Raw genomic sequence first — 21,674 nt, 5'->3', positions numbered from 1 at the left:
AATAAAAGTTTGCTAGATCTAAAGGCCTAATTAAAATATGCTAATCTAATCAGTTCTGGCCAGAACCCAGCATTTATTTATTTTTAGTGGCTATTTATGAATGCTGAGAATAAATCCATTCCTAACAGCACAATAAATGGAACTGTAGCTATACTGAGTTCAGTTGCTAGCAGAAGAATGCCGTCCTGGAATAATGCAAATTATTTGCATATAACTTAAATTCTGAAGGGGAAAAAAGGAAGATGCTAGTTGAGCACAGAGTTCAGCCAGTGGTCTCAGACAGCAGGACAAGATTAAGAAACAGGCTTCATCTGTAGCATCACTTCTTAAAAGCCACACAGAACATGGCAGGGATGGAATTTTGCAGATGGTATTTTGTTCTGGGAAAATATCTGCTATTTCTCACCCTTCCCCATTAGAAAGAGAGCCACTAGGAAGGTTTTCCTTATATATCTGTCCATGATGGTGGCTGCCATTTTCCCATCACGAGGCCCACGAATCACTCTGTGCCCATTGTGCAGGATGCACCAGGGCAGGCAGGTTGATGTCACCTGCACCAGCAGCAGAAAACAAGCAAAAAGCCATCAGGCCCCGAGGCTGGGGGAGAGAGAAGGCACGTTCATGGTGTGCTCCATGGTTGCGGAATGGCTCCTCACCCCGGAGAGCAGTTCATCAACCTGGTTTCCTGAATCCCCCTGAGCACAAGGTGGGCGGAGAAGGTTGAGAAGCTGCCTGCCCACATTTCCAGTGGGGAACTAAGTGCTTACTTCTGACCCTCAAAGGCTGGTGTGATCCTGCACCCTCTTCCTGCCCTCTGGACAGCCTCCCGCCCACATCCCAGACTGTACAGGTTCTTTCCTAGCCCTGCCCACAGAGATCGTGGATGCAACCTGGACTCTTTGTATGCACAACATAAGCTCCGCCACTTAACAATGGCTCTTCCTCTCATGCAATCCAGCCCTGGGCACCAAGATTTAAGAAAGAGGCAGGTAAATTAGGAAGGGTCCAGTGGAGGGCGACAAAAATGATGCAGGGTTGGAAACACTGCCCTGTGAGGAGAGACTGAGGGAACCGGGAATGTTCAGCCTTGAAAAGATAAGATGAGGGGGGACATGATATCCCTCTAGAAGTACCTCAAAGGCTGTCACAAAGAGGAAGGTCAAGGTCTCTTCCTGCTAATGCCAGAGTGTAGGACATGGAATAATCAATTCAAGTTACTACCAGATTCAGGCTGGACTCAGGAAGAGCTTCCTCACTGTCAGAGCAATAGGACAGTGGAACCAGCTGCCTGGAGAGGTGGTCGGCTCTCCCACACTGGAGGCATTCAAAAGAAACTGGACATCCTCTGAGTGGGATGGTATAAACTGGTGTCCTGCAACTACAGGGGTTGGACCCAATGGCCTTCATGTCCCCTTGCAACTCTTCTGTGAATCCATCCAGAGTCTCAACTGCCCTCTCTCCATAAGCCATTTTCTTCCTCCTTTCACCATTAGGCCAACTGAAATAGCAAAGCAAGAAAAAGCAACACAGACGCAGTCCCCCAATTCTGGATGCTTAATTAATAGTTTCACTCACAAACCATTTAGTAAATTATTTGGATGAGGAATAATGCTTTGAAAAGGTTTCACAGTCGCTAATAATACTGTTCTGTTTTCCTCCGATAATGTCAGCTGTATTAATAGGCACTTAGCGCGAACAAAAGCTCAGTGTCTGAGTGTCTCTCATGGAACAACAAGCAACACACAAACAGGCCTGGAGTTGGTGCTCAGCCCTGACTGGGGGTCAGGCGGCTTTATGGGGAAACACCACTCATGCTGGCCTTGAGCTCCTCCGGCACCCAAGAACCCTAAAGGAGATACCAAAATGTGGGGGTCAAGCTACGACTCCCAGTGGTTAAAAAAAAGCCTCACCAACTCAAATGTGTTTGTGGCGTCAAAAGAAGGATGTTTTAGACTCAAAACATTAGGAAAGAAATCATACAATCTTAGAATAAAGGTTTTTCTGGTAAGGTCAGTGGTCTGCAGTTTTCCTTGGAAAAACCCACAGGGCATGTCTGCATTTTGGGCATAAAAACTCCAACACACCCACCCACACACAAGACTGAGGTAACCCTAACCCTTTCTGTACTGGTCCTGAGGGGCTGGGGAAGGGGCTGTGACAATTCCATTACCCTCTCCCCCCACCCCACAATACGGACAGGAAAGGCATTGACGTACTGCTTCCAAGGTCTGTATCCACAAGAGAGAGTGCAATGCCAAGAGGATATCCCCATGCATATTATAGGGCTATTATAGGGAATTCCCTTACGACTGAGCAGGCTATTCACCCACCTTGTTTAGTAATGCGACTGGTAGCAGCTCTCCAGGCACAGCTACCCTGAGCTCCATTTTTCAGTGGAAATGTAGGACAGACATCTAAATAGGTAAAGAACTCCTCTCCATTCCAAATCTGTATCTTGTTCCTTAATGAATGCACTAAGAATGCATATTTTCCATAATTTGCATAGGTAGTTTCCCATGAAATAAAATTGTATATAGTGTCTCTTAAAATATGCCTTTTGTACACGTAACTCCTAAAATACACATTATGTGCATTTTGAGACCTTTCTTTTTTAAACTGAAAAGAATATCACAAAAATGTGGAGACATTGGCAAACCAAAGGGAATTTCCATTATGACTATAGGATGAGGTGGGTCATTTGGCTTAAAAGTTCAACCAGCCCAAATCCTTGAAGGTAAGTACCATTGCCTGCCAGTGCAATCAATGTTTCTGCGCTGTAGCTGACCTGGAAGCATGCATACTTGAGAAAATATGTATGGCAACAGACATACACATTTGAAAAGTATGCATGAAAATGCATACATTTTGAAAAAAGTGCACAGGAATGCTTTCATCCATGGGAGAAGAGCAGCCACATTTCAAAGATGTGCAAAAGAGATGCTTCCTTTTGGAAAAACACACATGAAAATATGCATTCATGTTTCTGCTAAAAGAAAAGGACAAAAAGCTTCTACTCGGATATGGACATGAGATGGGACGGTAGGAACTTTGAAGTGGAATGCTAGATGGATCCCTGGATATGATACATTGAAAAGAGCAGGAAGTACATATTCTCTTAGCACAAAGGTACACCGTTCATTCTTCCTTCTCTGGCTCTGAAGTTTTCATACAGGGGAAAAGTCTCCTGCATTATTTCTTACTGGCCTTTATCAAGCTTAATGGGTTCTTCTGATTCATTTTCACTTAATTGGCTCTAAGACGTTACCTCATTATTAGTTGCGCTGCTGGCATTCACGCAATCCTGGAAAGGTAAATTGGCTCTAAAAACTCAGTGAATTACTGTTTTAATTAGCTTGAATTGATCAGAAAGGTTATACAAGTGGCTTGCATTTAAGGACAAATCAGATACAATGCAGTGGCCTCTGGAACCTGCCTGAAATAAAAGGTCAGGTGAAAAGAAAGAAGAGGAATGCAAGCCTGGCAAAATGGAGGGCTTATTGCTTCACAGCACACAAAAAATTATGGGATGTAACTCTGAGGTGTGGAGGGCTCCATCCCCTCACATATGGTATTTCACATTGATTAATTAGATTGAGATAACTTTTAGCATTTAATTCTGCCCTTTTACAAGTTAATTTTCAGGGGGCTGAAAGGGCTGTTCTATTTTATTTATTTATTTATACCTCCATCTATATGCTGCCAACTCCCGAAGTCTCGAGGTGGCTTACAACAAAAGGTAAAAAAAAAAAAAAATACATAGAACAATAAATAGAAGATAAAAACTTCATTGCCAAAATTTAGAATCTAACTATAATCACACCTAACTCTAATCACAACAAAGTGAGCAGTGAGAGGGAAGGCAGGATAAATTACTAGAAAAATATTAGAAGGAAATATTTTTGCCTGGTGGCAAAATAATAGCAGAGATGACGCCAGGTGGCATCCCAGGGTTAGGGCCCTTCATCTCTCTGCCTTCCCTCTCGCCTCTTTGAGGGTCTCCTGGCCTGATCTTAAGGGATGGGCCAGTAAGTCCACTCATCAGTTCAGTGGACCCACTTTAGATCTGGATCCAGCACCAGAACCAAGAGGGGTCCCATCATGCATGGGTCCTGCTGCAGGAAACACAACCGGGCTATTAGAATGCCCAAAATCCGGGGCAACATTCAGATGAGGAGTGGCAAAAATTGGTTTCAGCACCTGCTTCTCTTTGCTTCAGCCCTTCCACCTCCTGCTGAGAGGCAGTTCTCAGAGTATAACCAGTCCTGTTTAGGAAAAAAATCATAGAGCAATCCAAGCCCCCACCTGCACCCCCTTTATGACAGAGAAGGGCTAGATCTGTATCGGGCCCACCTGCACACTGGCATTTATCTCTGTTGTTCAGCACTCCGACGCTCACTGGAGCGTTCATTAGCCGGGTGCCGCAGCCACACAGTGGGACTATAAATTAGTGCCTCAAGGCAGGCAGCTGATCCTGTGCAGGGCCTTCAGACACTCCTGCCTGCCACCCACTTCAATCAGAGCAGTACAGCCTGCATCAAAGAGCGACAAAGACCCACTGCAGAGTCTGCAAAACTTGGGCGGTCTTGTTGGATGTCTGGGATATGCTGCTGCCTAAAGATGAGGGGGTGAGAAGGCTGCTTCCGGGGACGGGGTAGAGGCAGGAGACCCCAAGGGCTAAGATTTGTGTTCTTCGATCTCAGATAGCTAGCTTTGGCCATGACAGAGCCCAGACTTCATCCCGGTGCAGACAGATGGCTGCATGGAGAGAATGACTGGGAGTCACGAAGCCGGAGGGCATCCATCTGGCGGAAGGGCCACCAGGGCCATGCATGGAAGGTGCCATTTGTCCATTCCGCTGCTGGAAGTGGAGGAGTCACCCTGAAACCAAGAAATACAACTGGGGCATGTTTGCTTAAGAATGTGGCCCAGACAAATTCCTGGAGCACAGAAGGCTGGGCAGATGCCAGGTTGTCTTTTCCTGCATTGTGCCCGGAGCCAGAGGTGGGCACCTCCCATTCCAACATTCTCTAAAACATGGTGGCATAAATTTGCTCATTTCCAGTTACTTCCAGCCAGACTTGGGGATGGCTTCACACCCTTGATTGCCCCATAAGCAGGAGCTTTAAAATGAATAAAAACACCAAGTTTTTAAACCCCGAAACTAAGCTAAAAACTAAGCTAAACCTAAAATGTAAAGAACAGTGGAACGCCTTTAAAAAATCTTTGACCCTTAAGATTCTGCCCAATTACTTTTCTTTGCCACAAGCCATCAATTATCAGAACTGTCCAAAGGCGCAAGGTGTGCAAGGAATGAGAGCAGCAGAATCCGCATCCCAAGCATCCATTTGCCAAGTAGAGCAATGAACGGTCTGGGAACAGAAAGCTCTTTTTCAGTTGTACCTGCCTACCTCAGTGCTCTTCGGAAGGCTGGCTCAGCATTCTAAAACCAGAGATAAAAAAGGAACACAGAGGAACTGTTCTCACCTGTGCCAGGTATTCTGGCTGGAGCCAGTTTGGGGGTGAGGTGGGATCATGCAAGCTCAGTTTTATTTATTAATTGATTTCTATCCTGCCCATTAGCCAAAATGGCCATTTGAAAACAATAACCATTGTGCAGTTTTCAAATAGCTATGTGAAATGTGCAGTTTTAACTTCTGCTGGCCACAAAAGCCAAGCAGCTCCACATTGGACCATCATGCTGAATCCAATCTTCATTGAACTTCCAGTAGATCCATTGAATTAAATGGGCCGGGCCTGCTCTGTGCAAGTGGATGGGGATAGTGCTAAGAAGAGCAGGCAACCAGCTGGTTCAGAGTCACATGGATTCTGTCGGTGTGCAGAGTGGCTTTTCACTTTTGGGGGGGGGGGGGCAGGCTCGATGCCGAGGTGCACTGTGTCCGTGCATGCCTGTGCATGAAGACCCTGCAATTAATGTGAATGATGGTTTGTGTGCATTAACCCGAGTGCTTCTGTGCGAAATGTGCACTGTGCTAATGCAAACGAGGACCAAAGAATGTTAGAGCAACTAACAGTTCCTATGAAATCCGCACGGATCTGCTCTTCCCTGGGCGAGAGGAATCCACAGCTGCACCTGGCAAGGGGTGCTTCAGACATAGCCAACAATGACAGCCACCTGGAGCTTCTCTGCACACAACTTTGGGTGAGGACTAGCTCCTTGCCCTGTACCTTCTCCCCACTGGGCATGGTGCAGAGTGAGTGAAGCACTCAATGGGAGAGGACACAGCTTGCTAAGTCACAGGAATCCTCTTGCTATCTTGTCGGTAGCCAATGTTCCCAAAGGGATTCCTTGCTCATCCTCCCCTTTGGAGCAGAAACTGCAGTGGGGATTAGCCTTGGATTGATCAATTAATTGATTGATTTAAAAACTAATTAATTAATTGCAGTGGGGATTAGCCTTACAAAATCCCCTTAGTAGGTCCAGGGTTGACAGCCACTGTGGATGGGTGGGATCCTCGCTGTGGCATTAATGTAGAAGGAAAAAGTTAACCTCCACCCTGGAAAGGGGGTTTCCGCCAACAGAAACTTTCTTCCCCACCCTGGACAGTTGATAGCAATAAAGAGACAGTTGATAGCAATAAAGAGAACAAAGGCATCCCTTAAAGGACTCTTTAAGGGATGCCTTTGACATCATGCCCAGTTTGACCCCAAAAGGAATATAGATGCACCCACATTTTCAACCCTAAAGCATCCAGGCAGTGGCAGCTTCCAGTCTGGTACCCAACATTCTGGATTAGTTGCAGCACTAGTGAATTTCGTTTATGTTCACAGATCACGCCAACACATCCTGCTTCTGACCCATGGTGAACATGGGCAGGAGAGCCCCTTCTCCCAGCACATTTGCAAATTGCATTGGCATTTGAAACATCCAGCATGCCCCTGCTTCACTCTGTGTGCAATTCTGCACTCATCTGGGGGAAACGGTGCACATTTTCTCTGTTCAGATGCAATCAAAATGCATTGGATATGGGAAATGAGATGAAAGGAGCATCAGCTTGTGTTTGCCGGATTCTTAGTGCTTACAGAGATCACTTGCTTGTCTACCCCTTTGCAACACAATGTTCTCCCATTTCCCTTACACCTGGAAGCAAGTACCACTTGCAAGAATTGCAGCAAGTTGCTTTTTTCCTGCATGAAAGCCTCCACATTTTGATTAAAGATCAGTGGCCAGAAAATTACTCTTGCCCCTGAAAAGCTGTGCAGGATCTCCAAACAGGTTATTCGCCTGAGACAACATGTATTCAGACGGACCAAGACAAGCAACTGCCATGGCAGGTCCATGAAAAGTGACCCCTGGGAGCTGCATGAAATAAAGTTGGACTTCAAAAGGTGATACAGTTGGCCTGCTCAGTTTAATTAAAATGCCCCAAGGGAGCCGGCTCGAAGGCTCTGTGGTGCAGCAAATTAGCATCCCTGTCACTTCTGCCCAGGGAAAATATTCATCCAGATTCAGTCAGCCAGACAAGATGAGCACCGCTCTGTCAGCAAGCACCTCCAACTTGCCGACACAAAAAACTGAAATTGATTTTTTTTTACATTTCTACCTGAGCTTGACTAATTCACCTGTTGTTCAGAATTGCCCGTCATTCCAAATTGATTCATTCCAATCTCTTCTGCAACCATGGGAAAGCTAGGAAAAAGTAGCTGGAAGCAAATGTTTCAGGGCCTTTTCAGTGGCAGCCCCCTGCTTGTGGAAAGCTGTTCCTAGAGGAAAGCATCTGATACCCCTCTTTGCTCAGTCTTATTGCTTGTACTGCTTTTATTTTCTGCCTCTTGTGAGTTTCACGCATTGCAGTATTTGGCATGCATTACTCAGGTTTAATGAGCTGTGTTAGGAATGAACGCCTTCCTTTAAAAAGATGATATGACACAGGACTGTTGGATCTCTTTCAGGACAAGGGCCAAATTAATTTGCAGATGAGTTTTGGGGGGTGCATTCCTGTGATGTGGTGTGTTGAAGGTGAAATGGGGAGAGTCCAAGGATCTGCCAAAATATCAATAAATCTCAGCCCACGTCAGCTTAAAGCCTTAGTGCCCAAAACTGAACTTCGTTGCTTTTAGAATGAAGCTGGGTACGAAACACTGGGAGACCACCACTAGATTGGCCATGCGGAGCAAGGGATGTGGCCAGAGAAAGGGCCTTGCTCGTGTGAGCAGCCACAGAGGGTGGAACCTCCTGCAGGCCACCTTTGGCCAATGAACTTGAGGTTCCACACCCTGGCTCCAAGCACCAAGGGCATAACCAAGGGCCCAGCTGCGCCAAGTCCGGAGGCTCTCAAACCCGGCATTCTGTGCACAACCATGAGCAACTATGGGAAACCCATAAGCCTGACATGAGTGCAGCCCACCCTCCCATCCATGTTTCCCTGGAACTGGCATGCTTAGGCGCACTGTCTCTGACCCTGGAGATAGAAGGGTAATCAGGACCAGCAGCCTTCACTGCTCCATGCTGCACCAGGAAAGCATAAAATCTCGGCTTCGGAGAGCAAGGGAGGGCTGTAAGCAGAGAAGCCAAGCAGACCTGCTGGGGAAGGAAAGCAATCCCATAGTAATCTGCACGGAACACATTGGCTAAAGCCTGTGTCAGCGCTTGGACCCACAGGCATAAATCTCTCAGCTGCTATTTAGCTGGCAATTGAAAAGCTGCCATTCTCAAATACCCTAATACCTCACCCATAACTGATTACTTTAACAAGTTTAGTGGGTTTAACTTCACTGTTTCTCCAGGTCTTGCAGAGGCAATCTTGGAAAGAGTCTCCAGTTGCCTTAGACGCATTTCCTTGAAAAATGCCAAATAACCAGGGGATGTCACTCCATTGCAGCTTTGGTGCAGTGCACCCACGGAAACTCTCCTAGAGCGTCCTTTATTCCTTCGCATGCATTAAATAGTCAGGTCTGGCCATGCTGGCCAAGCCAGGTGGCTTACAAAAATGATTAACACAACACTTCAAGAGACACCTGTCTACTCCCCGCAGCAGCCCCCTCCAGTCAGGAGAACTGAGTTTCAGGAGACACAATTTGGCTGCCAGGGACCACTTTGATTTGCCCGTGATTCGTGGGCCAAGTTGTGGGAAAAGCAAATCCACCGTCCCCAGGAGACTGTGCCAAAAGAGCTTTCCACCCAGGGCCAGGCACACTATTTGGCAGAATGAAACTCCCACCCCAGACTGCACGTGCTGGACAATGGAATGAGCACTATGGGAACAGGGAACAGAGTTGTGTTGGCCAGGCAACGAGCCCCCTGGCATGCCATTGCTGACCGATGTGGAACTGTATGTTGTGGGATGCTGGGTGTATGTGGAATAAGGGCAGGAGCTTCGTAGCCATTCCGTCCCGGAGCAAACCGTCTTGGGCCAATCCCGTCGGCTCCCTCTTCTAGTTTAAAAAGACAGAAGGCAGGAGAGATGGAGGCCCATGATTTGTGATGCAGCACAGCCTCAGCCAACGAGGGGCATGGAATTGTTTCAGGACCAGCATCATGCCCTGTCTGTGGCAGAACTACTCATCTGTGAGCCCGCATGGCACAGGGATCAGAGGGTTGGACCAGGGGCCCAGGAGCTCTGAGTCTGAGCCCCCCTCAGCCAGGAAGCTCACAGGCTGAGCCCACCCTGCCTCACCGGGCTGATGCTGGGAGGATGAAATGAAGCTATGCCTTGAGTTCCTTGCAAGGTGGGCCATACACGCAATATGATAACAATGGAACCTAAAGCCTTGCTTGGTCCTACAATATTCGGGGTTGCACCTGTTCAGTTCTGCACTCCTATCATTCTTGGTCAGGTCTGCGAGCTGGTGCCTGGTGCAGAAAATCTGTATTTTCTTCTGCGCCTTACAGGATTTTACTTTATATTTAATTAGTAAAATCACTAGTGAAGGCACTATCATTTTATATAATAAATAACTGAGAAATGTGGGTTTGTATTTAAAATACTAAGCGACAGAAGATGCCATGCTTGGTCCAGAGGCATTAGATATTGCTATCTGTTTGCAATATAACACAATAGATGCATGTCCTTGTGGTTGTCTGTAAGCATGCAACCAAAAGTCATATTGTGCGAATCTTCCCCAAAACCTCTTTTGATTTCCCCCTGTTCATTTATCCCCATCCTTTCCTTGCACCAGCAAGGTCACATCTGGATGTACGACATTAGTTTGCTTTTCCACGCAGTACTAATTCTGCAGCCCAGCCTCCTCTGGGGGTCTTGTGCCAAGCTAGGACCTGACAGCTGGTGGGAACAACAGCAGAAGGCTCTCTGGGACCACAGATCCCAAGAGCCGATGACTGCTCCAAATATCAAAACTTAGAAGTTGGGGAGAGGTAACAGCCTATGATCAGCACATGTACCTTTCATTCTGAAGTCTTTGAGTATAATCACCCACCTCCATATTAATTTCATGGGATACATTTTGATATTGCCTGATAACTTGAGCTCCCTGGGCTGGGCTTCACTAGAGAAGTCCTCTTCTCAGGAATAGGTTGGCTTACCCGGATACAGGGATCCACTGGCTCAGGAAATGAGACAGGACCAGGAACCCAAGAGGTTGACATGCTGGCATGGGAGGAAGAGGCAGGGACCTCCACAGTGAACAAGGGAAGCCTTCCCCCTCCCCAGGGAGACAAGGAAGCTGAGTTGGTAAGACCACCAGCCTGCGAATGCTGCTGCTTCACAGGCATACTCAGGTCTCCCTGTCTTAGGTGGAAGGCAAGATTTCATGCAAGGCCTGTGGCTGGGAGAGCTGAATATTCAGCCAGCTGCTGGATAAAAGGCTTACTAGCTGCTGACAAAGTGCTGGAACCAACATCTGACTTGGCCTTTGCGCTTTGCAGACCTTGGCCTTGACTGAACTCCATGCATGTCTCTGAACCAAACCTCGATGCCAGACTTCTAACTGATGAATGGACTGACTTAATGGCTTAACATTTCCCTTTTCTTTCTTCCTGCTTCTTGGAAAGCACCACCTGATAATTGCACACCACGATGATGGACTGTTTTATGACCAAGCTTATCTATCCTGTGAACTATTTGGCTGAATTCCTAGCTTTGGTGCTGGATAGTGCTTTGAAATCACCCTTAGCACAGGACAAGGGTAGTTTAAGAAGATCAACATCCTAAAGCCATAACATAAATCCATTTGCATAGAAAAACAAACAGCTGCCCAGAATATACAATAAGAGCCCAGGCCCCATGCAAAACCTGTTTTCAAAATGCCTGGGAGTTGTAGAAAGTCAATCTGGCATGGAAAAGATGGCAAAGCTGGACATCAAGGGGGAGGACACTCCATAATCAGGGGGCCACCAGTAAGAAGATCCTCTGCCCCTTTTGCCATGCTCTAAACCTTGGAAGATGGGTAGATTCATAGCATACTTTCCCCACCACTGCTCCAATCCTTGGATTCAAGGACAGACAGACTGGAGGAGGGCAACAAAAATGATCCAGGGTTGGGAACACTGCCCCGTGAGGAGAGACTGAGGCACGTTCAGCCTTGAGAAGAGGAGACTGAGGGGGAACATGGTATCCCTCTAGAAGTCTCTCAAAGGCTGCCACAAAGAGGAGGGTCAAGATCTCTTCTTACTGATGCCAGAGTGCAGGACACGGAATAATCAAGTCAGGCAATGACAACCCAGATTCAGGCTGGACACCAGGAAAGGCTTCCTCACTGTCAGAGCACTAGGACAGTGGAACCAGTTGCCTGGAGAGGTGGTTGGCGCTCCCACACTAGAGACATTCAAGGAGAAACTGGGCAGCCATCAGCATGGGATGGTGTAAACTGGTGTCCTGCAACGCCATGGGGTTGGACTCAATGGCCTTCATGGCCCCTTCCAACTCTACTATTCAATGAATCTATGAGGTAGACAGGCCAATTATAAGGTAGTTTCATGTGTTTGCACTTGGAATTAGAAAACACATTTTGTGCAAAGCCGTCCATGCAATATGCTCCTCCTACAGAGCGCAGCATCCTCCCTCAACTTCACTTTCCAATCCCATGGCTTCTACAATTTACCACACCTCTCAGGGCTAATTTATTCATAGGACCTGACAGTAATCGGAATGCCCAAGATCGATGCTGACATTTGCTCATATTTTAGAAATCCCATCTGACCTTGAATGGCACTGAAGTGGACTGAACTTGTCAAGAAGCCCCATGAAGGCCTGAACAACAAGATCTAGTGCTGGTGAAAGCAGCTGGCAACCTACAAAAACTGAACTCCATATCACAAAGAGGATAACTGATATCTAAGGACCCTGGATTCACATTTTGCTGCTGTCATTTCGAGTGTGCAACCGTGAAGCGGAAGAAATAGTTAAATATGGTGCAACTACAGCTGGGCAAGTCAGTATATTTCTGGTGCTTGTCACTATTGTGGGGGTACATCCTGAAGCCCATTGCATGTCACTTCCATATTCAAATAACACCCCCCCCCCCCGCAGCAAAAGCATTTAAACCTGCATGTTTAGACATTTTCAATGCTGAGCTCTCAGAAATTAAAACCTGCACTCTCTCAGTCACTTACACAGAGAGGCTAGAATGAGTGATGCTCAAGCTCGTCAAGGTTCTGCATTGCCTCCGGATGTGTCGTTTTGTAAAACAGGAAAAGCACACTTTTTAAACATGTGCTTTTCTAAGCTTGCACCCCAAATGAACAATTTCCCCAATAGGCTAGGGAATGAAATGAACTTTTGGGGAGAGGTGGCATGCATTTCCAGAAATTCACATTTGTGCGGGCACACTTGGCAAAGGGGCCCTTCTAACTGTGAACACATGAGCGGAAAAGTGCAAAACAGTCCCAGGAATTAACTGTGCTTTGGCCGAATTCAGGCTGGGCGTTGTGAATGGAGCGTGTTCCCAAGACTTGTGAGCACGGACAATATCCCCGCACTCACTTGCCAGAGCAAGTCCAGCTCATCAGTGATCCGGGCACTTTGGCAGATGATGTACTTGCTTTCCCACTGGAAACGTTCTCTCAGTTGGCCACCTCTGTGTTTCTGCTCCACAACACCCTTCGCTAAAGATGAGCAAGGGACATGGCTGAGAAGGGTACAGAAGGTAGCCAGTGATATTGCAAGGGTTGTGTGGTTAGTTTCCAGGTACGCAGACCTATAATCTGCTCACCCCACTGAGACCACTAGGGTCAAAGTTTACCAGTCTGTGTAAGAGTCAGACGGATGCATGATTCCAGCATGCAAAGTGCTTGCAAATCTCCTCTCCTCTCCTCTCCTACAAGTACAGCAGTGGCTTGTACACCTTTAAGCCATAATAAGAGGCAGTGACCTTTCTTTTAAATTGATGGGATTTGATCTGGATTGCATGCCAGGGTTTTCAGAAGCTGCTACATTATCAGTTAATGCAGTAAAAAGGATAGTTCAGAGTTTCAATTCAGTGTAGGTAAACTGCAAGGCTATTCTAAGTGACCACAGCAGAAAAGGGGACCTAATCTGAAAAAACAGTGACTGCTCAAAGGAGCCCAGAATCTCCTCCCTCAAAGGCAGGAAAATCAAATCAGGAACCAAGTATCAGTGCTCTTTAAAAAAAAGAAAGAAAGAAACGAGAACCATACCTCATCAAAGAACAAACTGGTTACTTTTAGAAAATAGCCCAGCCCGTACAGGGACGGGCAGTGCCATCCAGTGGATTCTAGAAGGACCAGCACCATTTTCAGGATTAGCTCCACAACTGGAGTTCTTCCCTTGAAATATCGAGGCACCGTTCAACATCACCAAGCCCTTGCAAGCACAGCAGCCACCGCTCTGGAGACCAGCATGGAGCACAGCATGAGCCAGATCTTCCATTTTCCCCATTCCATGAGGACATGCTGGTTTTGTTACGTGTTGTCCAGTCATCCGACTTACGCTGACCCCATGAGCCAAAAGCCTCCAGAGAATCCTACCCATGAGAATCCTACTTGTACATCCCAGGCTGTCGCTTCCATTATGGAGTCCATCCATCTCCTGTTTGGCCTTCCTTGCGGCCCAGATTAAATGACCCCGACTCACACCACCAGCCACCTTATGAAGCATCTGTACCTGGCCCACGTCAGGAGAGGAATAGAAGGACCAAGGTGATCCATGCAGTGGTGGCTTCTCAGCTGGGCCACTTCAAAGCATTACACGGGGGCCACCCTGCTGAAGACTTTGCAGAAGCTTCTTGGCGAGGTCCTTCACAATCAGAGGTCAGGATGGTATGGCCAGAGTGGAGCATATCATGCCAGTTTTCCAAGAAATTTACTGCCTACCTATTTACTTCTGGATCTAATTTGAGAAGCTGGTACTCAGTTTTAAAGCCCTAAGTTGCTTTGGATCAAAATGGCTAGGGAATAGCTTTTCCCATAACAACCTGCCTGTCCTTTAAGACTATCTGCAGGGACCTTTAGGTGTCTCTGCCAAAGGTGCAGTATGTCCATTCCATGTCAATAATAGAAAGGGATTTCTTGGTTGGGGATGATGTTGGGACTTGGGAAATCCAGGTTCTAATCCCCAGCTGCCTTTGATGCTTACTGGGTGATTATGGGCCAGTCCCTGACTGTCAGCCTAATCCACCTCACAAGGTTGTTGTGAGGATAAACTGGAGAGGAGAAGGACCAGGTGAACTGCCTTGGCTTCCTTGCAAGACAGAACAAAGCAAGAAATAAGCACGATACACAAATAAGCCATGCATTGGCATATGAAATATGAATGTTTAACTTAGATATGCAGGTCGTATCCACACGGGCTCCCAGCTGGCCTTCAGGTGACCACCCACCTGCCCCAAGACCACTAAACATCTGGTAGCTTCCCAGCTTTTCTGCTGCTGTTTTTTCCCCTATCTCTGTTCCAAAAGTTTGAAATGCCTCTCCCAATGCTGAGTGACTAACAGGAAGGTGCTCAACCATTGCTCACAGTGGATGTTTTCCAATGCCTGTTAAAATACAATGTGTTTACTCAAGCATTTTAACGCATGCGTGTGTGTTTTGGGAAGATAGAATAAGTTAAAAATACAGCTCAGCCCAGAAACAGTTCTGCTGGGATAACTAGTGAAAGGAGGAGAGAGAAAGCCCGTGGACTAGGGTGCTGGTCAGGCATAAGTTAACCATGACAAGTATACTGGAAAGAGCATAAAAAATACTCCATTACTGTCTTCAGGAGATAATGGAGAAAGGCAGTGAAATGTCCTGCTAATGAGCAAATTGACTGCCTCCAAACAGAGGAGGGAAGGAAGAAATTACTGGACAGAGGTCCTCTGGTAAAATGGGATATTCCAGAAAAACAATAGAAGGCCACAAACAGCATCCACAGATCTTTATGGAGGGATTAGGGATGAATGAATGCAGGACCCAATTTCATACACATTTTTCTGCATGCATCTCCTAATACATGTATTTTTATATAGCATTTTGACAAAGATCCTAAGGTTTTGCACATAATGTTCCCTGTATAAAGCATTTTAATGTTCTTTGCGCAGGATGACTTTTTGTGTACTTTCCCCTAATACTCATGATTTGATTGGACAGACGCAAATTTCTCTGACTTGTACAGAGAAGTGGAAACTTTAGATAACTGAGCTTTGGTTTGCATTGATGTGCATCACTGCAAAATAAAAATGCAAACCGAACCCATTTCTCCACCATCCCTAAGTGGACTAAAACCAGCTTGGAAAGGACAGTAGACTTGGCTCTTAACCAAGAGGTTAACCCATTCAGGTTCAGCCTCTTTTTACAGATACTTGCCATTCGATGGAAACTGCACTGGTTTCCAGTCACTTGAGATTTGAAACATAGAAACAGAGTGAGTCAGAAGGTGCCTCCCGGGCCATCTAGTCTGACCTCTGCCACCAGCCGGCTCCACTCACAACATGCCCATCATGTGGTCTCTGAAGATCATGTGATCATGCCCCATTTCTGTTCCAAATGCAAACACTTGTCCCTCAAAAATATTTTCACAAATCATCAAATGTGTGTTTATGCTTGTCTCCTTCCTGATTCCCAGTTTGATTTGCACAAATGTCCGAAGCGGACTGAATCAGAAGGCCAAATAAATAAGAGATGGATGGACTGTGGAAAGGAAGCCACCTGAATTTAGCACAGCCAAGTAGGGATGTGAACAGGAGAGTGTAGAGGGCTTTCCTTCATAGGGTCCCATAAGCTGGAGACAACTTGCCAGTGTGTAATGACAGACCGAATCTGCTTAGCTTTAGTTGATAGAAGAAATTGCACAATTAGGAAGTGTGCACACATCTGGAATTTTGCAGAAACCTCCCTTGATCTGCACTGGGCACAAAGGCAAAGGGAAGCTGGGCATGAGCGTCCCAGCAACCTCCACCGTGCTCCTTTGCCCACCCCTGTCCGTGAGATACTCAGCCAGTGCGCCATTTATGGATGCACATGGGCCGATCTTGAAGAAAAGATGGAAAGGGGGACACAATCAGAAGAAATGCAGCAAGGTTTTTCTTGCTGACTAGCAAGCTCTTGTTGATGGAGTGAGAGATCTTTATGAAGTTGATTAAAAGCTCGAGAGAGAGGGAGGGAGGGAGGGAGGGAGGGAGGGAGGGCTCATAAATTTCTTCTACTAGGTCAAATAATAAAATATGCTTTTTATGTTTATATGCTCCCTTTTCTAAACAATCAAGAGCATCTGTAGCTTCTGGTAATAAGGGAACTTACAGAAGGCTAATCAAACACTCCAACTCTTTAATGAGTAAGAGAGTAAATAACTCACAGTCTGTTAGAGTCATTTATGTCTTTTGCCTTAACCCTTTACTGTATCAGGTTGGAAATTCACAAATGCCACAGAAAAAGGCCACGTCCTCACCCTGTCATGGAAATCTTGATGCACATGGAGATAATTTTCACTCTTGTGTATCATTTGTTTTGCTAATTTGAGGAACAGCAGGAAGCTAGCCTTAGCAATGCCAGGGCACCCTCCCAGATGTTGATTTTAATTTTCAAAGCTTAGATTTCATGGGACTGCCCACAACCCTGCTTGTGGATTATGGGCCCCTATTGAGTGCAGAGGCAAGGGATGCCTATGAACTTCTCCTGCCCCTTTAGAAGATATTTTGGGCCGTCTTTGTCTTTGTCCTTGAATGCAAGGAGGGCAGACTAAGGTACATGGGGATCCTGTGAGTCATGGCAGGGCTTCCCTCCTCCATCCCCAGGATGCACACAGACCTCCAGCTCTGAGGCTGCTCTTCCAGCCTTGAAGCCACAATCAGCAAAGCCCTTTCCATGCTTACTGCAAACTTGAGGCTCTAGCTCTGACCGTGGAGCATGATCCTGAGCTTGAAGCTAGGAACTTCTCTCTCCTGTGACCAGAAACCACAGGATTGTCCCCCAAGGCTACAGACCAGTTCCAGTGCGTAACTGTGTAACAAGTTCCTCCGATTGGAAATCTGGAGTGTGAAACAGAAGTTGCAGAAGCCCACACACGTGCCTTTTCCTTAAACTATTATGATGCTAAAGCAAGAATGACAAAACCTAAAATCATCAAAAACAAAATTTTAAGAGTTCTGCAACTGGAACGATGTCTCAACAGAAATCAATGATTTAAAAATGGTTAGGAAGAAAAGCAGAATGCATTCCTGTGGACATTAGGATGGAAAGATTTTCAGTTTCCACGTGTACACACACCAGGTTTTTTTTGGGGGGGGGTGCAGAGGAAGATTCACCTTTTTTGGCCTCTCTATTAAACTCAGTGGCCCCACTGCACTATTTCCATATGACACCATTTCACTGTATTACTAGTAAGCCCATCTGGCGCCTGCAGGGCTAAATGCAGGCAACTTAAAATCACCGTGGAGGGAGAAAGCAGCACCAGCTATGTTCAGAATGAGATTGCTGGCCCATCCTGCCCAGAGGTGTCCATTGCTGCTCCCATCAGGCTCTGCACTGGAGTGGGGGCCACATACCCCCCCCCCATAAGAAGAGGTGCTTAGAGCTGACCTTGCCATCTCCAACATGCAAACTACGCCTCTTTTCTCTCCTTGCCTGCCAACACACACACTGAGCTTCCTGAAAGCAAGGCAGATACTTAGGAGTCCCAGAAATGGTACAGGCTGTTAATGAAATATCTGACACATGGGGCAGGGGGAACCATATCTGAAATAAATGCCACCATTTAAAAAGGATTAGTGGGGTCACCAGTCAATATTCCCACCAAACTCAGGTTCATTAATAGTATGGGATTTCCTGATTCCAGTTGATTAAAATAATTTCAGCTAAGGATTATCTGACTAAACAAAACCTAGCCAAGCCTTCTGGCATAATCTGCTTTCTTTTCACAGGGACAGAATGTTAATTTGTGAAGAAGTTTTAAGGGATTATTAGTGATTATTTAGCTGCTATCACACATCTGGTACCCCGTGGTCATCTGTTCTTTTAACACTGAATGATACTTGTCCAAGGGTCCTAGAAATACATCCTCCGCATAAATAAATAGGAACCTGGATTGTGCAAGAGGGGCTTCCGAAGAGGAAGGTTCAATGTTTATGGAGAATGTGCTGTTTCAATTTATGTGTCTGTCTCATTCAGGAACAGAACAGTTGAAAAGGGCATGTCATACTAACATGCATTTCCAGGTGGAGAAATGGCAACTGAAAACAGCAAACAAAATGGTGGTGGTTTTATGAGGTGTCATATTAATTCTCCTTTCTGAATTTTACATGGATTGGCCAAACATGGCTCCCCCTTTGGCGCCTGCCAATTGTAAGGTGGCAAAATTTTATCTTGGACTTAAACTGGATCCATGTATGGGGAAGTAGGGATGCACAAATAGCTTCATTTCCATTTTAATTTTAATGGGTCTCTTCTGCACCTCCAAACAGGATCACGAAATATGAGTGCACCTTTTCAGAAAAAACTTGCATGCACCTAGATTTAACGTGCGTACAAAGAAGAAGCACTTTAAAAATATTTTTTCTTCAGGCTTTAGCCTACAGGCAGAAAGTATTTAAACATGCACACTCTCTCTATTTAAATGGAAAGACAAATGGATCACAACCAAACGTGGGAGTGAGCTGATCCAAGGTGTAAGGTGGATTTTGAAGGATAAGCTTAACTGCCCCAATTCTTCCAACTCAGGTAGTATCTAGATTTTTTCCCAAGGACTCTCAGACTCTGGAGCTAGCACCTCCTGGTTCAGACCTAGTTGTCATCCAAGCCCAAATACTAGTACTGAACATATCCCTTTAACCCAAAAGATGTTAATGATCTAAAGATGCTGCCCACTTATGCATCTTGCTACCTCCAAGAGCAATGCAGCTGCATCAACTCTTCTAGAAGAAGAAGAAAAAAAAAACAGGGACAGCCATCTCAAGGATGTGATGCCTGGTCTGTGCTAGGGAATTGGATTGAAGCTGACAGGTACCAAATTTGGCTGTTCTGACTGTCTGGCAGCAATGCGAGAGTCTGGCAGATCTACCTATGCCTCTAGGCCATTTCCCCACAGTTTCTATGGCATTGCTAAGCCTCAAAATGTGTCCCCTGGAAACAGCTCTCTATTTAACATCCAGCTTTTAGTCTGATGGCATCTTTCAGAGCTTTGGGGCTTGTGCTTTGTGTATGAATGACATTCCGGGCCTTGGCTGCAGTACCTAGAGTCTACTGCAGTGCTAAACTGTCCTTGCCTGTCTGTACGCAGTGGCCAAAGGTAATTTTCTAGATGTCAGGAGAAACAGGGGGATAAGAATAAGATTCCTCCAGCATTGCACATGGGCACAGCGCATCACACACTGGCACAAATGCTGCAGAGCAAGGGCTCTCAGATGCACATGAGAATTCCATGTGTGGGACATGAGAGCAACAGCAATTCCCACTTCTGTTTTCCAGCAACTGGTCACCCAGAAAACTTTGTCTCTGAGTCTGGGGGAGGCTTGCAGCCATCAGGACCAAAAGCTAGGGGTGGACAGATGTGTTGATTCCAGTTAAGTCTAAGAAGGACAGTGCTGGATCAGACCAAAGGTCCAGCTCACCCAATGTGGCCAAGCAACTGTCCAGGGGATTGCACAAAAACTGCCCAAGTTCCCCAGCAACTGGGGTACACAGGCACACTGCCTCTGATGCAGGATGCAGCCCACAACCGTCAGGACTAGGAGCTTTCTCCTCCATGAATTTGTCCAATCACCTTTAAGAGCTCTCCAAATAGGTGGCCTGCACTGCCTCTGGTGGAAATCAGTACCATATTTCAACTCTGCACTGCATGGAGCAGTTTCTGTTTGCATGGAAATCCATCAGCAGTTCTGTGTATCCTTCCTGTTTGCTTTTCAGGTTGCCACTGCACATGCGTGGGCAGCCTGGCCATGATTTTGCATCCTTCAACTTGCTCTATGTTTTCACACATTCCAGGAATTGTGTGTGTTGAAACAAGGACACCGCACAAATGGTAGGAAAAAACTGGCAGTGGCCAAGAAAGGGGAGGGAAAGAAAGAAAGGCAGAGAATGTTTATGTATACACATATTTTTCTTCCTATTTTATACCTCAACATTGCTCTGCAGCCCCCCAGGCTGCCTGCACTTCCTGCACTGAAGAAGTGGTATCAAGGGGCTCATGATAGCATAAAAAACCCCCCATACCCTCCTTTCATCACAACCAGCAAAAAAATGAGATGGATGGACTCCATGGAGGAAGCCCCAACCTTGAATTTGCAGCAGCTGAGCAGGGCTGGCACGGATAGGACATTCTGGAGATCTTTCAATCATAGAATTGTCTTTGCTGGACTTGACCTGATAGCACGTGGCAACAACATCACAACTTCCTTGTGGGGAAGATCAGAACTTGCCCTTAGTGAGTTCTATAGATAGGGTCTAGGTTTGCCCACTCTGAATCCAACACTTTGCTCTCCCCACAAACACTTGTGCATGGAAACAAACATCTCCTTCAACGCCATCCACTTCCTTGTGATGTTCTTGAGATGGTTGCTGCAAACAAAATTCAAGGAACGCATGCAATTCAGCCATCGTGAACGAACACATCTGGGGTTTACAGAGAGCCTTTGATTTTGTCAGACGATCCCTAGTTGACAAAGAACAATAATGTGCCACTCACCCTCATGCCAAGTTCTATGTTCTCTCCTCCATAAACCTCCATGCCAGGGTCAAGCAGACCAATCTCGCCAAAGTACTCTCTGTCCACCACAAATGAGCAGCCGATCATGGCTGGCGTCCTGTTGATGGGGAGGAACAAAGGGAGAGACAAAGGCTTCAAATGATAGACCTTTGGAATTGAAAGGACATCACCACACCTTGTTCATTCGTTCGTTCGTTCATCCGTTCGTTCATTCATGAGTGGGACAGACACTCCCTCTCTGCTTTCTTTTCAAGGAACCTGTGTCATCGGATTCTGAATAGGAGGACACTGCAGAAGAGGTGATAGGAAAGCAGAAAGATCCATGTGGGGCGGGAGGTTGCTGCCCCAGTGTCCCAGGCTGACTGTGGGAGCAGACATGTTTTAGAAAAGATGGGGCCCAGGAGACAAGAAAGAGCCATGGCCTTGCCTGCTCCCCGACCCTGTGGCGAGGCACTGGGAGGGACAAGCTACCCAGTTCGAGGTCTTGCGTAGGTCTTGCGGTCTGGCTCTCCGCCAGCCTGAGCCATCCTGGCAGTTTGGGCCAAGTGCTCTTTCCATGAGCAGAGGCTTATCGTTCAGTTTGCTAGAGAGCTTCTAGAGTTGCATCATCTTATTGGCTGTAAA

At 46.4% G+C, this 21,674-nt stretch overlaps 1 protein-coding gene across 34 annotated transcripts in view; it reads right to left on the bottom strand.

The window, feature by feature from the left end:
* The window catches only part of GALNT9 (polypeptide N-acetylgalactosaminyltransferase 9), a 236,812-nt gene that overhangs the window by 80,809 nt on the left and 134,329 nt on the right, over window positions 1-21,674 (bottom strand). For all 34 annotated transcript variants that reach the window (XR_006415730.1, XR_006415729.1, XM_044440803.1 and 31 more), the window contains one exon: window positions 21,030-21,147. Coding sequence is in view for 32 of the 34 variants with exons in the window: in XM_044440803.1 (XP_044296738.1) it covers window positions 21,030-21,147 (118 nt within the window). In the remaining 2 variants the exon portion in view is untranslated. The remainder of the gene's footprint in view (window positions 1-21,029; window positions 21,148-21,674) is intronic.

The sequence above is a fragment of the Varanus komodoensis genome, unplaced genomic scaffold (genome assembly GCF_004798865.1).
Source record: "Varanus komodoensis strain SLA01 unplaced genomic scaffold, ASM479886v1 scaffold38, whole genome shotgun sequence".
In the NCBI taxonomy this organism is placed as follows: Eukaryota; Metazoa; Chordata; class Lepidosauria; order Squamata; family Varanidae; genus Varanus; species Varanus komodoensis.
Note: the sequence above shows the minus strand (reverse complement) of the source record. Positions and strands in the feature narration are given on the sequence as shown.